The sequence below is a fragment of the Cupressus sempervirens genome, chromosome 5 (assembly GCF_028749045.1).
Source record: "Cupressus sempervirens isolate cs-2001-9-10 chromosome 5, ASM2874904v1, whole genome shotgun sequence".
Lineage (NCBI taxonomy): Eukaryota > Viridiplantae > Streptophyta > Pinopsida > Cupressales > Cupressaceae > Cupressus > Cupressus sempervirens.
In genome coordinates, this window is record NC_143122.1 from 341,158,382 (window position 1) to 341,172,247 (window position 13,866).

Consider the following 13,866-nt stretch of genomic DNA (forward strand, 5'->3'; position numbering starts at 1 on the left):
GCTTCTCTTTAAGTTTGGATAAAATCAATATCTCCATCATTGCATGCATGCTGACATTTCCCTATCACCAAAAAAGAATATTTAAAGTTCCACAAGAAACATTTGAATAATATTAGAAATATAGAATTTTCAAACATCTCAAAGGCCACAAATATTTTGTTACAAATCAGGTACAAGGCCTTATCGTAATGAAGCTGACATCTGTACAAAATACAATGATACCCATTTTGATTTAGGTCATTCATGACGATTTAACTGGCCCCTGCGTTATCAATTCTTCTCTATAAATTCACACCATTTTCTCTATACTCCACCATTGCATTTGATCTCTTTCATATTTTGTTGGTCGTAGCAAAAAAATCATGTCTTGCTGTGGAGGAAATTGTGGATGTGGATCAGGCTGTAGCTGTGGCAGTGGATGCAAGGGGTATGATATATTTCATCGTTCTATATTCTTGCTTTTGATTTAAACATACCATGGAGATTTCTATATATTTGTTGTTCTGACGTAGTTTTAGGGTTAATGGGTTTTAAGAAGGTTAGAATTCTTTGATGAATCATCCCAAAACTATTTTATTGTTGAGTTTATGCATGCATAAGGATTGAACAGTGAGAGAATATAATGGTATATTTTGTGGTGCAGGTGTGGCATGTATCCTGATCTCACCGATGGTGAGAAATCTGTTGGGTTAGGCCTCACTGCATCTGATATGGGGTAGGCAATCTTTTCGAATAGGGATAATTTTTTACTATCTATAGTAGTTATTATTGGATGCCGCTATCTTTTCTACAAATTGAACTGTTGACTAAATTTCAAAAAAACTAAAACAAAATGAATTTTTTTGAAATTTTCAACATTTGATCTTCATGATCTGATAAAAAATAACAATTTTTTTGGAGAAAATTTCACGGTATTTTCGTGAATCTGAAAAAGAATCAGTTTAATTATTTTATTTTATTTTTGTTGTTGGTACATTTTGTCTGAAGATCAGCCAACACCATTATTATTGTTATTTGTTTCTGATTTAAATTATATATATGTATATATATCTAAAAATTCTCTAACTCTGGTAATAGATTAAAATATATGATCTGAAATATCAATGGAAAGAATACACAGTTTAATCCAAAGCAATAACATTAATCCTTTGAAAACTGAAAATAAATGATTTTATCTGAATTTTTTATGCTGAAAGCAGGTATGTGGACGGAAGTGTAACAGTGGCAGGAGAGAATGGATGCAAGTGTGGGGCCAATTGCACTTGTGACCCCTGCAACTGCAAATGATAGCAGTTATTATTACTAGTATATATTTAGTATCTTCCACACTCCTATAAGGCTATAATAGGTGTGGAAACTATTTACTATCTTCCACGCTCCATAATAAGAGTAGAAACCAAGTAGTATATTGCAGTTGCAGGTTGCCCTGTCCCTACTATGAGGCTTCTGATGTAACTAGATTCTACTTTGAAACCAAAAACTATTGTTATTGTTGTATAAACTTGTTGGTGGGCGGTATAAATGGTTTATCTATCTTTATAGCTTATTATTTAGTGAAATCTATCACCGAAATGTTATTTATCTTATTTTAATAATGATTCAATTAAGGTCAAGAATACTTTATTTCATTGAGTGGACTTTAGTTTGATGGTCAGCAATTTATTAGTTTTTGGATTTGATGTGCTAAGTAGTGATTAAAACTTTTCTTTTCTACTTTATCATTTTCAAATTTTAATATAAATTAATAAACGTAAAAAATATTTTTTAATCATTTGCTTGGATGAGTCTATTTAATTTTCTATTTCATAGAACAAATTACATTTTTATACTTTCAATATTATATTTCTTAAATATGCTTTTGTCATTGAATTATATATATATTCTTTATTACTGAAAACTATAACTATATAATAATTTCATTAGTTAAAATATTTAATATATTATATTAAATTTATTAAATTAAAATTAGATTTATACTAAAAAATCAAATATTATGTTATTATGTGGCACTTGTTTGAAGTTACTCAAATGTTAAGATAGATTTTATATAAATAAGATTTTATAGAAATTCAATATATATATTAATAATCTATATATTTTGATATCTTTTTAATTTATTCTTTTATATAATTCAATAAAAAATCTTAGTTATATTTTATTAAAAATGTTTAAATACAATGAAACAAACATATTCACTCCCCATCTTCCCTTCTCCCATACATTCATCAAATTTGTGCCCTAATTTCATATAATAATGCTTAGATGAATAAAACAATTTATAAGAATGATGCACTAGAGATTAATATGGTAAAAATATACCATTTTATTTTATCAAGTTTATTATAATTTTTAAATATAATTATGATAATTTTATTATTTTTACTAGTAAGTATACTATTTCAATAAAATTGGAATGATGAAATTTTTACATCTACAAATACCAATTTATATTTAATATTGAGTTTGTTTTAAGAGTTTTTATTTACAATACTATGTAATTGTCATCACTTCTATTGCATGCACTGAAATCCCTTTTCCTTCATAAATTTCTAATCAATATAGCTCACAAACTAAAAATTATTATCCTTTTCTTAGTCAATTTTATAGTTTTTTCATATACACTAAGTGTTATAACAGTTTTAAAGGTTCAAACAAAGTGCATTTTCCAATTGTACCATGACAACATTAATCCTATGGGGAATAAGGATTTCATGTGTAATAGAAGATGAAATTGCAGGTTATCTTCACTACTAAAATCCACAACAACATATAGTGTGTTCATCTTATCGTCGTATAGAATATCTATTGATGGCAAGGATCACCCCTAGTGTCCATTGTATTTTACTTATGGAGATTTTTAGGATGTGCCATATGGGGTGCTCCTATGGCTTCCTCTTAAAAGAGTTGGTTTTCTTCTTACCAAAGTAGTACAAGTTATTCATTTTTCCATATTATCATAGCTCAGTTGATGACCTATGGGAGTGAAGCTCAATCCTTATTGTTTTGGACAACAAAGACTCTTAGTAACCAATATTTGAATCCTAGGGCCTTCTCAGTGCAATTCAATGGTGTTATGAATTTAATTGGCATATAGTAATCACTCTATAATGACTTGACAACATTGAAACTTAATATAAGATTGTATGAATTCTAGCACATGGTATTTACTCTTCAAATTTCTTTAATGAGTGCTACTCATGAAAATCTATCTCAAGCACCCTAATAGTTGTCTTGGTAGTGTTGGGAATAGAATCAAAACCAAGAATCTTATATCATCCCAAGGATACTTAAACCAATGATAGGAACCTTTTATAATAAACACTCATGCTTGGTCTATGTAATTTGGTAGATATCTAAACTATAAATTTTTTCCACCAAATTTAAAATCTGAATAGGAGTTTTGTACATGCCATGTGATAATTTATATTTATTTTTTGCATGCATAAGCTTTAAGATTGTTATATAGAATAATTTTTAGTCCTCTTGTGATTATAGTATAGGAAAGCTAACCTCTTCTTTCTTTCTATGTGGTTGGAAAATGAACTTTGTATCATTAATATGAAGTTAAAATTTCTCAAGTTTAAACTCTATTTATTATGGATGGAGTTTGTTAATGTATACTTATATGCACACATTTTTCATTATTTTTCCTTTTCATAATGTATTCTTTAGAATATGTTCAATATGTTCATTTTTTTATTTTTAAATTATATTTCTCTTTCCCCTTGCTTCTTTTTAGATTATGGTTAAATTTGAACAATTTAAAGACCAATCTTATATTGATCCTAACTTGATCCTAAAGACTAACTTATAGTTTAAAGGTTCTCTACCTACAAGCATTTTTTATTCTTTATTGCCTTGCAAGAGATACATTTTATCCAACTAAAAAATATAGATGATCAATAATTTTTATACATGCCTTTTGGGAGTTGTCCCTTATTAACTGCAATTTAACTAGAGTCTTAATTTATTTGAATATTTTAATTGCATTTGTTGTTTACTCACTTGAGGCTTTACATGCAAAATAAGGGATTTCTATATTTCTAATATTTAATATAGTTAATAGGTTCATCTTATGCTTACAACATTACCCCTTTCTATCTAGTATCAAACAAATTAAAGACTATTGCTAAACCGAATTTGGGCTTACTCTAGTCATGTTTTAAATTTTGCAACAATTGAAAACCAACTAATTCAAGAAACAATAGATGGGCATAAATAGTAGCCACTTTTCTCCATGGTAAATAATCTCATCCCTTTCTCTATTACAAAGGTGTTCCCATGCTAAAATAGATAAAATTACATAAATCCAATTACAATTTTGTAAGGGGTAGCTACATTGTCTCCATGATGTAATCAAAGAGGACATTACTATGATTTTACTAGCACCATAATTTAAAGGGAAAACCCTAAGCTAATACATAAATTATCCATTAACATTATGATATATTGGATGAGTTATGTGAGATAATACATAATTCATTTATGGAGGAGGGAGGATACTATTTTTTTCTTCGAGATCTTAATTGACTACTATTAAGAGGGCTCTAATAGAAATGATGAACAATGTTAGAAAAAGGTTTCATAAAATTTGGAATAGAATATTTAAAGGGAAAAAGCCTTCTACTCAAATAGAATTGCTTTGTCATAATGAAAAAACTTCAATCATCAAGTTTTTATTATGATGCAATCAATAGGTGTTTCATTCTAGAGATTCAGGTAAGCATGTTAGCGATTATTGAGGTGTGTTGACATTATGTTTTATCATTGATGTCAACATACTATTTCTTATTGCAGACAATGTATTGAACAATGTCTCTAGTTTGTTGATTTCAAGGTTTCAGATAATATATTAAATATCTATTGTTGTGATTCAAGCTAAAGATTTTGAGATGTATGTAGCCAATGCTTGTCAATTTACATATGTTTGCATGGTTGTTTGAGTGAGATTTTGTTAATTTATCAATGGGGTAAAAGTACAAAGCTGTGTCACCTTTCAGGTTGATTTATTAGAATGATTGAATTTGAGTATTAATATCTAAAAACCATTTTTTCTCAAACATATGATCTAGATAAATTCATTCTATGTAGTGCCTACCCTCGTTCACATCTTTTTTGGACATTGTTGTTGTTATTATTAGACTATGATGGACTACTTTTATGTTGATGGATTAGTGGTATTGTTTTGACACTATCAGACATTATGTTATGGATTCAGTGGTTATGTGATGAGATCATCTAGACTTTACATTTCATGCATACATGATGATCATTATATTGTTTTCAGCTATGGTTGATGATTAGTTGATGGTTATTATCTCATGTGTTTTATTATGGATACTTACCCCATAATTGCATGTGTATGGTGTGCGTGTTTTCTTATTGTATAGCATTTCTGATGTGGTTAAGGAAGGGAGTTGTAGTCACCTACTTAGTCGGGATCTACACGATGCACCACTTCCTACCATTGTATGTTTAGCTTAGCATTATATATATTGTATGTACATGCATGGTTTTTCTGCAGGTTGTAGGTACTGGGTATCGACTTCCCTGAATTGCCAAGATGAGCGTACCCTATTATACTATCTCAATGATAAGAGAAGGGAGATAAATTCTCAAGTCCAAATCCCAAACCCTTAAGCCAATTGTCCTAGTGAGGTAGGACAAGTATCTGAATATTTTACCCACCGAATGTGTCGGATGACATGATTTGTGATTTTTAACCCTTTAGACTAATTTTGAGTGATTTGCTCTATGATGGGTTTTCATATTTTATCTTGGAGGTCTATGGTGAATTTTCTATTAATTAAGTCTTAATAAATAGATTTAATTAATAAATTAATTATTTGAGAAAATTAATATAAAATATCATGTTATTTGATATTTTGATTATAATTAATTAAATGAGAATTAATTGAAGGAAAAGAATTAAATAAAAGAAAATTAGAAATTAAAATTATTAATAATAATAAAATAATAATAATAAGTAATAAATAAATAATAATAATAAAAGTTATAAAAATTAAAATGAAAGTTATAAATATTAAAATAGAAGTTATATATAAAAAGTGAATTGGAGTTATAAGCTTGCATGGGAGTTAACGCACTTTTCTATTTCTCATGTGTCAACAACACGGGGGTTAGTGCATCAATTAAGCACATGGTGTCTACAACCCTATGGCTCATCTTGAAGGTTGGAAAAGACCCATGCTTAGTTGGTGACACCTTCCAACTATTTCTAGAAGCATTCTAGATGTTTCCTGAAAGCTCTTTATATTCAGGCATTCATAGAAGCTTAGAGATAGCGTTTGGAGTGCAATTTGGAGCATTGGAGGATTCGAGAATTCTGAATGAAGGGAGCTTGATCTGCGGGTTTTCTGAGGAAGAGCGAATTAACATCAGAATCTAGGTAGATTCTTGTGATTTTACTTATGCTATTTTCGCATCTTGCATTCCCTATCTTCTTCGTGTCTTCCATATGTCTTCTGAGGATTTTTCCTATATTTTTTATTGTATGCATTCTCAATATGGATAGTTAAAATTTATTTGAGAATCTTTATATGCATAGATCTGAAAAGAATATGGGGGCTAGGGTTGAATTGTAGCCAAAATTCATTAGAAAATTATTGAGAAAATTTAGAAAGTAAATATTTATAGGAAACTCATAAAATTATATATATATTCTTTGTGAAAAAAAATATATAATTCAGATCTGCATTTTCGCATATAAATATATACTGTATAAAGTTCTGTGTACACACACACACACACACACACACACACACACACACACACACACACACACACACACACACACACACATATACATACATATGCATATATATATATATATATATATATATATAAAATATATATATATATATATATATATATATATATATATATATATATATATATATATATATATATATATATATATATATATATATATATATATATATATATATATATATATATATATATATATATATATATATATATACATACATATGCATATATATATATATATACATATATATTTAATTAATTGGAAAGCCGAGTGAATTATCGCAGTAAAAAAACTCATTAAAATGCATTGCAATTTGTAATTGCGTTTGGGAAACGTTATAAAAAATGTTATATTAAAAAATTTTTTTAAAAAAAAATATACATATGCATATGAGGGCGGGTCGGAATATCCCAACCCCGACCACTGTACGCTGCAGGTCTGCAGACGTAGAGTACCTACGCAACCGCAGTGTACCTGAGGCTCGCAGACTGCCCGCGTTATGGTAGCGCATTTTTTTATATATAATCTGCATTGTATTTGTATAATGTGTGGTTTGATTTTATATTGTTTTATAAATTCATTTTAATGAATTTCGTTTATGTTATGTAATTTGTTTATATATATATATATATATATATATATATATATATATATATATATATATATATATATATATAAGTATATATATGTATATATATATTATTATTAATAAATAATTGATATATTATTTAATGTTTGGAATTTAAAGAGGAATTCTTTAATACAAGATATTTTACAATGGTGAGCAATATAGATTCGATATAATCTTTAATTTGGAAAGATGAATATGGAAAGAATTTCAATTAGTATACTTTTAAAAATGATGGGGGTCTAAATGGAAATATAAGAGACATTTAGAACATCTAGAAAACTGAGTTTAATGGTACAAACTTTTACAAAAACACTTGGGCTAGGTTAAACGTGAAGTTTCTCCACTTGACAATTCAATTGGGAACGTAAACCAAGACTTTTGCATTTAAATTTAAGTTATAAACTTAGCAAAACCAAAACATGTGTTTGCATTGTGTATTCTTTATGCTATTGTTTTGGGTTTTGGGTTGACTAGTGTTGACCAGTTATAGGATGTCTACCAGAGGCTTGGGGGTTATGTGATTGTGATGTCATGATGATGTTTAATCTCGATTTTTATAAACCCAACCATGGTTATGTGATGGAATGCTCTATGTATTGTTTGTAATTACTGATTGTTATAGTTGAGATTCTTATGTATGAGACACTTGACTAAACCATTATTTTTGGTCATCGATCAGTTAACCCTAGTTATTTTCTAGTCGCCATGATGGGACTGTGATGTAGATTTATTCTTGATGATGTCATGATGTGACATGTTTGACTCAACTATTTTTGGAGTCTTCGATTAGTTTGATTGAGATATATTTTGGTTATTGAGAACCATTGGATACTTTGATTATCAGTGATACTTTAGTTGCCAATAGAGAGCTGTTGTGTTCATGATTTTCTATGGATGTTGCTCATGGAGATTTGATGCTTTTATGTATATTTGATGATTTTATTATGGATTATCTTTTGTGATTTTGAGATTTATGATTCCATGAGCATTAGGGTAGGATATTTGCATGTAGTGACGGGAAGTGGCTTGCAATGGGGGCCGGGGCCCTAAGAGGCTGCCAGGGTAACTCATTTTAAGTTAGATTAATAAGTGATAACATTCACACCTAATACTAACTGAATGAACCTAAAAAGATAAGAGTTTTGTTCTTGCCCATTCCTTGAGTGCTTGTACAGGCTAGGATGGGAGTAGTGAGACGCATGGTTGCGACCTTGCATTTCGTAGTATGCCTCGTCAGTATGAGAGGATACTAGTGGCCGCATGAAATCAGTATGGACCCGTGGAGTTTAGCTAACTGCCAGGGTAACTTGTATGTGATAATTGCGATGACACTTTCCCGCTTGCATAGTAGGTTCCTACATGTCATTGTGTGCCTCTAGGATTTGATGTCAGATTTTGTGTTTGGAACCTTTGAGTTAGTATACTTTTAGGATTCCTAGACTTATGGAGATTTGTCAATGTATTATGGATAGGCTATTTGGGACTTGAGATTATCTCCTCAGCACAGTGGGAGTGGACCACTTTGGTACCATGTGGTCGGGTGGTAGTGTATTTTCCACTCTTATCATTTTGAGATTTATTGAGACATCGTGGCTATTGCGTCCTTCATGATGGAGGATATGTATCCTTTTCATTGATGATTAGCATATGTTGGATGATGTTATCTTATGCTTATATTTGCATGTTAGATTACTTTCTACATATGATGTTGTATATAGGAGTAACATTCCTATTATGTTAATACTGATGATCTCTTCTGTGATTTGGAATGTTACGCACAGAGGGATGGCTAGGATCCATGATGGTCTAATGATGCTATTAATGGTTGGGAGGAACTGTGCACTTAGTTTATTATGTTTGATCTTTATGATGGATGTATATGTCTTCTATGATGATGTATCATGTATATTACGTGATTATCTTTACTTTGATGTATCATGGATTAGAATAGGATGATGTACATTATTCTATGTATGTATTTTCTTTTGAGCTTGTCATACCCTGTGACATGTGCAGTGGATGATTGAGTATTTGAAATGTAATGTATAAACATTGGACTTATCATTATTATTTCATGTGGATGTTGTCTTAGATGGATTCATGTATGATAGATGTTTCTAGATGTAATCCAATGTAAAGGGATCTTTAAGAATGTAATCTATTATGTATGTTATGTTTAAATTCAGATGGACATTACTATTGCTTTCGTTATTGTGCATAAGTTTTACGTGGTATTTACTTTCATGAAAAAAAAAAATGCTACCAAACTTAGTGAAATTCTAGGTTAATTCTTTGGATCCCTTGGCAGGGCATTACATTCTAGCTAAGTCATATATGTTCTCACACTTTTCCAATTGGAAATGTCTATTAAATACATATTTTATACTAGTTTTTATCCAATCACTAAAATTAAAATATTATTTTAGAAAACTAACGTTTCATTAACTCTTACTATTTTTTATGATAATTTTTTAGTAAAATAACAACTCCATTTTACAGAGCTCAAAGTCAATAATATTCTCATATAGAGTTTATAGTGTTTTAATTAGATATAGTATTTTAATTAAAAAAATCTATAAGCATGTATTTTAACCCTTGAAAAGATGTTGATTTTTTGAAAGAAAAGAATATTAAATCATATCAAATAAAAAATAAAAATTATATGATGTTCTATAGGAGAGAGTCCTCTTTTAGAATGTATAATTTTTCCTCTATTTAGAATAGATTTATTTTGAAAAATGTGGTGGGAGATGAAAACTATTGATTTTGGGTGAGTTGAAATTTGAATCATTATAAAAGAGAAAATGTAGGTCTAATGTCAATTTTTTTTTTGAATCTTCTAGATATGTGTGTTATCTATAACATAGTCTGAGTTCAAATAGAAATAAATTTATTTCCATATAGTTTTGTGGTGGGAACTAAACCCTAATTTTTAACATTTTTTAGCAACTAAAAAATTAGGAAAATATGTCATTTCTTATTCCAAATGATTATTAAAAATTATAATCCTAAACTTCAACCATTTCTACAAATTTCATTAGTTTACTTCATTTTCAAATTCTAAATAATAATACCAGTTTTATGTCATTGAAGGTGAACAATTATACTTTTGTTAGCCATTTCCTTTACAAAAGGGTGACATGGGTCTGCGCTTTTACCCATTGGTTTCTCGTATATACTATTACAATGTGCATAGGTTAAGTAATTGGTTTGCTATGAGTTGAATTTTATGATTTGGAAGTTTTGAAGTCAGGATTATCATTGTGTCCATAGTTTTTATTATTAATGGTTCCGAGTACAACAAGCTATCTTTAGGTGTGACTGAGTTTTGTAGTACACCATTTTTATTGATCGATGATGAAGATGGTTTTGGATTTTGACTTGGAATTTATGTGAAGGTTCTATATGTTATTCATGTTTCTTATTAGTATTTATAAATTGCATGATGATTATTATTTTGATCTATAGTGATTGAGGAGATCAAATTTTTTGTTTTTGGAGAGAGAGAGAGAGAGTATTTCTTTATTTTGGTCCTAACCAATTTGATTGGATAATGTGCTATGATTCTTGGTGTTGCATTGGTAATGACATAGTGTGTTTGTGGTTAAAGATTTTCATCAGGTATCTAAGTCTTAACTATCTAGATTTTGGATCATAGTGATATTTGAGCATATTACTTTTGTACTAGGTTAGCCCATGCACCTAGTGGATGACTATTCTTTGTAATTAGTATAAATGAGAGATCATTTTTGTAATTTAGAGTGTGCAAAGAGTTAAGGGATATAAGATGTTTTGATTAAGTAGAAATAGGTTTTAAAGGACCTGAAACCTTTTACATAATAACGAGAGTCATGAAAGAAAAGCCTAAAGCTAGCAACAGAGTTTAAAGTAAAGATCAACATAAAATAGAGCTCCTAACAGAGCAAAGAGAAACATAGAAATAGGAGGTCAACTAGAAATAGAGCTTAAACGAACAACAAAAAGACAACAAAAGACTAACACCTGAACAACTCTATAGTCTTTATCAGGTTGGCAACCTGGTTTGCCAAAATGTGCATATTCTCCATAGTGGTCTTCACCTCTTCCATCTTGTTCATATCCTTATTCTTCTTAGAATGAGCCCGAGTTTATTTTCTAAGACCCTGAATGTCAACCACTGAAGGGGAATCCTATCCTTTTTCTTGCTCAAGCTTTTTCAAGAGACTGCTCACATTATCTGCCATGGTCTTTAAGGAATTACTATTATTATCTACCATTTTCTTGATCATCTTTTCAATATTACTCAACATGGTCTTTAAGGGATATAAGATGTTATTTGTTAGTTAGGTTGTAATAAACTTCTTGTCCATCTTGTTGAAATCTAAGATGAGATTGGTGAACTGGACTAAGGGTTGGATCTTAAGATTGTATTGTGAGTAATGTGCTCTTGGTAGTGTGCTTGAAAATTGAGTTGTAAGCTATTGGGTATAAGTACAACTTTTGTTCTCCATTTTTATAATCTTAATTAGGGCATACTTTTAGTAGAGTACACCATATTCTAGCTTAGACTTGCACTAAATTTTTCCCTAAAGGGTTTCCTCAAGAAAAAATCTTGTACATGTGTTATAGATCTTGCATTTACTATTTAACTTTTAGATTTGTATTATGTAGAAGGGATTTTGAGCTATAACTCACATAATTGATTCAGTCCACTCTTAATTAAGCTTTCCTTCTTTGGGTCTAATCTAAGCTAAAAATACATTATGATATTGTTATTATAGAAGAAAAAAACTTAATAGAAATTTATAAGAAAAGTTATATCTAGCCATATAATGCATTTAAAAAATAATTCAAATACACCTACTCAAATATCTCTTCCTATAATAGCCAAAATTATTCAATCTTGTAAAGTTACCTTTTAAAATAGAGCTTGAATAAATTAAAGCTCTTTTAGGAATATCATTACAAGTTGAATTCCATCTACAAACAACAATGTTTCCATCTTACTAGAGGTGTTACTACTATATTAAATACTTTTATCAACATCCCAATGAATACTGAAACCAACAAGGTCACCATTGACAATGTCAAATATATAATTTACATATAGTATGAGTGCAACTAATTTTTATAAAATATATCATAACCAAAGCCCAAAGTTCACTATTCCAATTCAAAACAATTTCATAAAGAAACAAAAGGCATGGTTCTATCCATGTGAACTATCATGCTTCAAGTCATAACTCCCAAGGAAATAATCAATAAACCTCGTGAAATGAAATGATGAATCAAATTTTAGGTGTGTAGGTCTAAGAGATGTCCCTTGAACCACTTACCTTAGAAGAAAAACTAGAATTGATGCTAATGAAAACTTATATCAAATACTTGATTAGGAAGATACATTTTGTAGAAATGAAGTTATTTTTAAATTTAAAAATAGTTGCAATACAATCTCATTATAACCTAGCTAGATCCAAGAAGAAAACACTCAAGAGAAACAACCTAGAAAAAACTAACCCATCATAATGGTTAGTGAATACATTTAATTTAAAATAAAATCATTCTCAATACTCTAACTTTAAAAAGTGCTCCTAAATAGAATATACCAAACACAACTCATCCTTGAGTCATGAATATAGTATGTAATACATGGGTATCTTATGCAAGAAGAGCACATCTAGTTTTCCTTTTACTATTATAGATGAAATGAATGAAGGTTTGATCAACATTTCCTTATAGAAAACATTGTGAATTTTAGCGAAAATAAGTATGCAAAAGGAAGTCTTCAAGCAACAAAAACAAAACAAAATAAAGGATAACTACCATTCCCCAAATGAAAACACTAACATATAATAATAATAATAATAATCTTAAAAGTAATTGACCTAGACTTAGGAAACAATATTAAAACATTTTCATTCCATTTTTCTCTTAATAATTAGGAAGAAACTAATATCTCATTGTATAATTGACTCAAAGTATATTACTTTTACAATGCCTAAATATTAGTGGGTAGCTTCCTTGTTTTATCATATGAGCTTCCTAAAAGGAATGTAATTCATATATATGGTGACCTTACCAAGAACCTAAGATTCATTATGGGTCTATATATTACTCCACTCTATATTCCTAACAGACTAGTAGTGTACCCAAGAATGTAATGATTCTTAAATTATATTGGCCTATTTATTTATGTTCCGTCTAACTTTATAGCCCGGTTTTAAGGTTACCTCGATCTTTCTACTAGAATATTATATTTTTTAACAAGAAAATGCTAGACTTAGGTCAAAATTATAGTTGACCTATTGTACTTCACCATATTCATAATAAAATAGAATTAGAAGTCAAGAATATTTTGCAAGGAGAGGAATGAAACTATTACACTTATATAGTGATTTAAATTTGGATATAAAGTCAAAGTTATAACATGGGACCAAGTGCTAAGTATTAGACCTATGTAACTTAA

The 13,866-nt window shown here is 29.3% G+C and overlaps 1 protein-coding gene across 1 annotated transcript; it reads left to right on the forward strand.

Moving 5' to 3' along the window:
- The first annotated feature begins 256 nt into the window (after positions 1 to 256).
- Positions 257 to 1,628, forward strand: LOC149556089 (metallothionein-like protein type 2). The gene is made up of 3 exons (XM_089830234.1): positions 257 to 427; positions 644 to 715; positions 1,200 to 1,628. The coding sequence occupies exons 1-3, from the start codon at positions 363 to 365 to the stop codon at positions 1,285 to 1,287; spliced, it is 225 nt and encodes a 74-aa protein (XP_089686360.1). The 5' UTR covers positions 257 to 362; the 3' UTR covers positions 1,288 to 1,628.
- The last annotated feature ends 12,238 nt before the right edge of the window (positions 1,629 to 13,866 follow it).

What these genes read in the sequence shown, in the direction of transcription:
- LOC149556089 (XM_089830234.1), top strand. Translation starts at nt 363, where the DNA reads ATGTCTTGCTGTGGAGGAAATTGTGGATGTGGATCAGGCTGTAGCTGT. An exon ending in TGTGGCAGTGGATGCAAGGG is followed by an intron (nt 428 to 643) that starts GTATGATATATT and finishes TTTGTGGTGCAG; the next exon opens with GTGTGGCATGTATCCTGATC. An exon ending in CTCACTGCATCTGATATGGG is followed by an intron (nt 716 to 1,199) that starts GTAGGCAATCTT and finishes TGCTGAAAGCAG; the next exon opens with GTATGTGGACGGAAGTGTAA.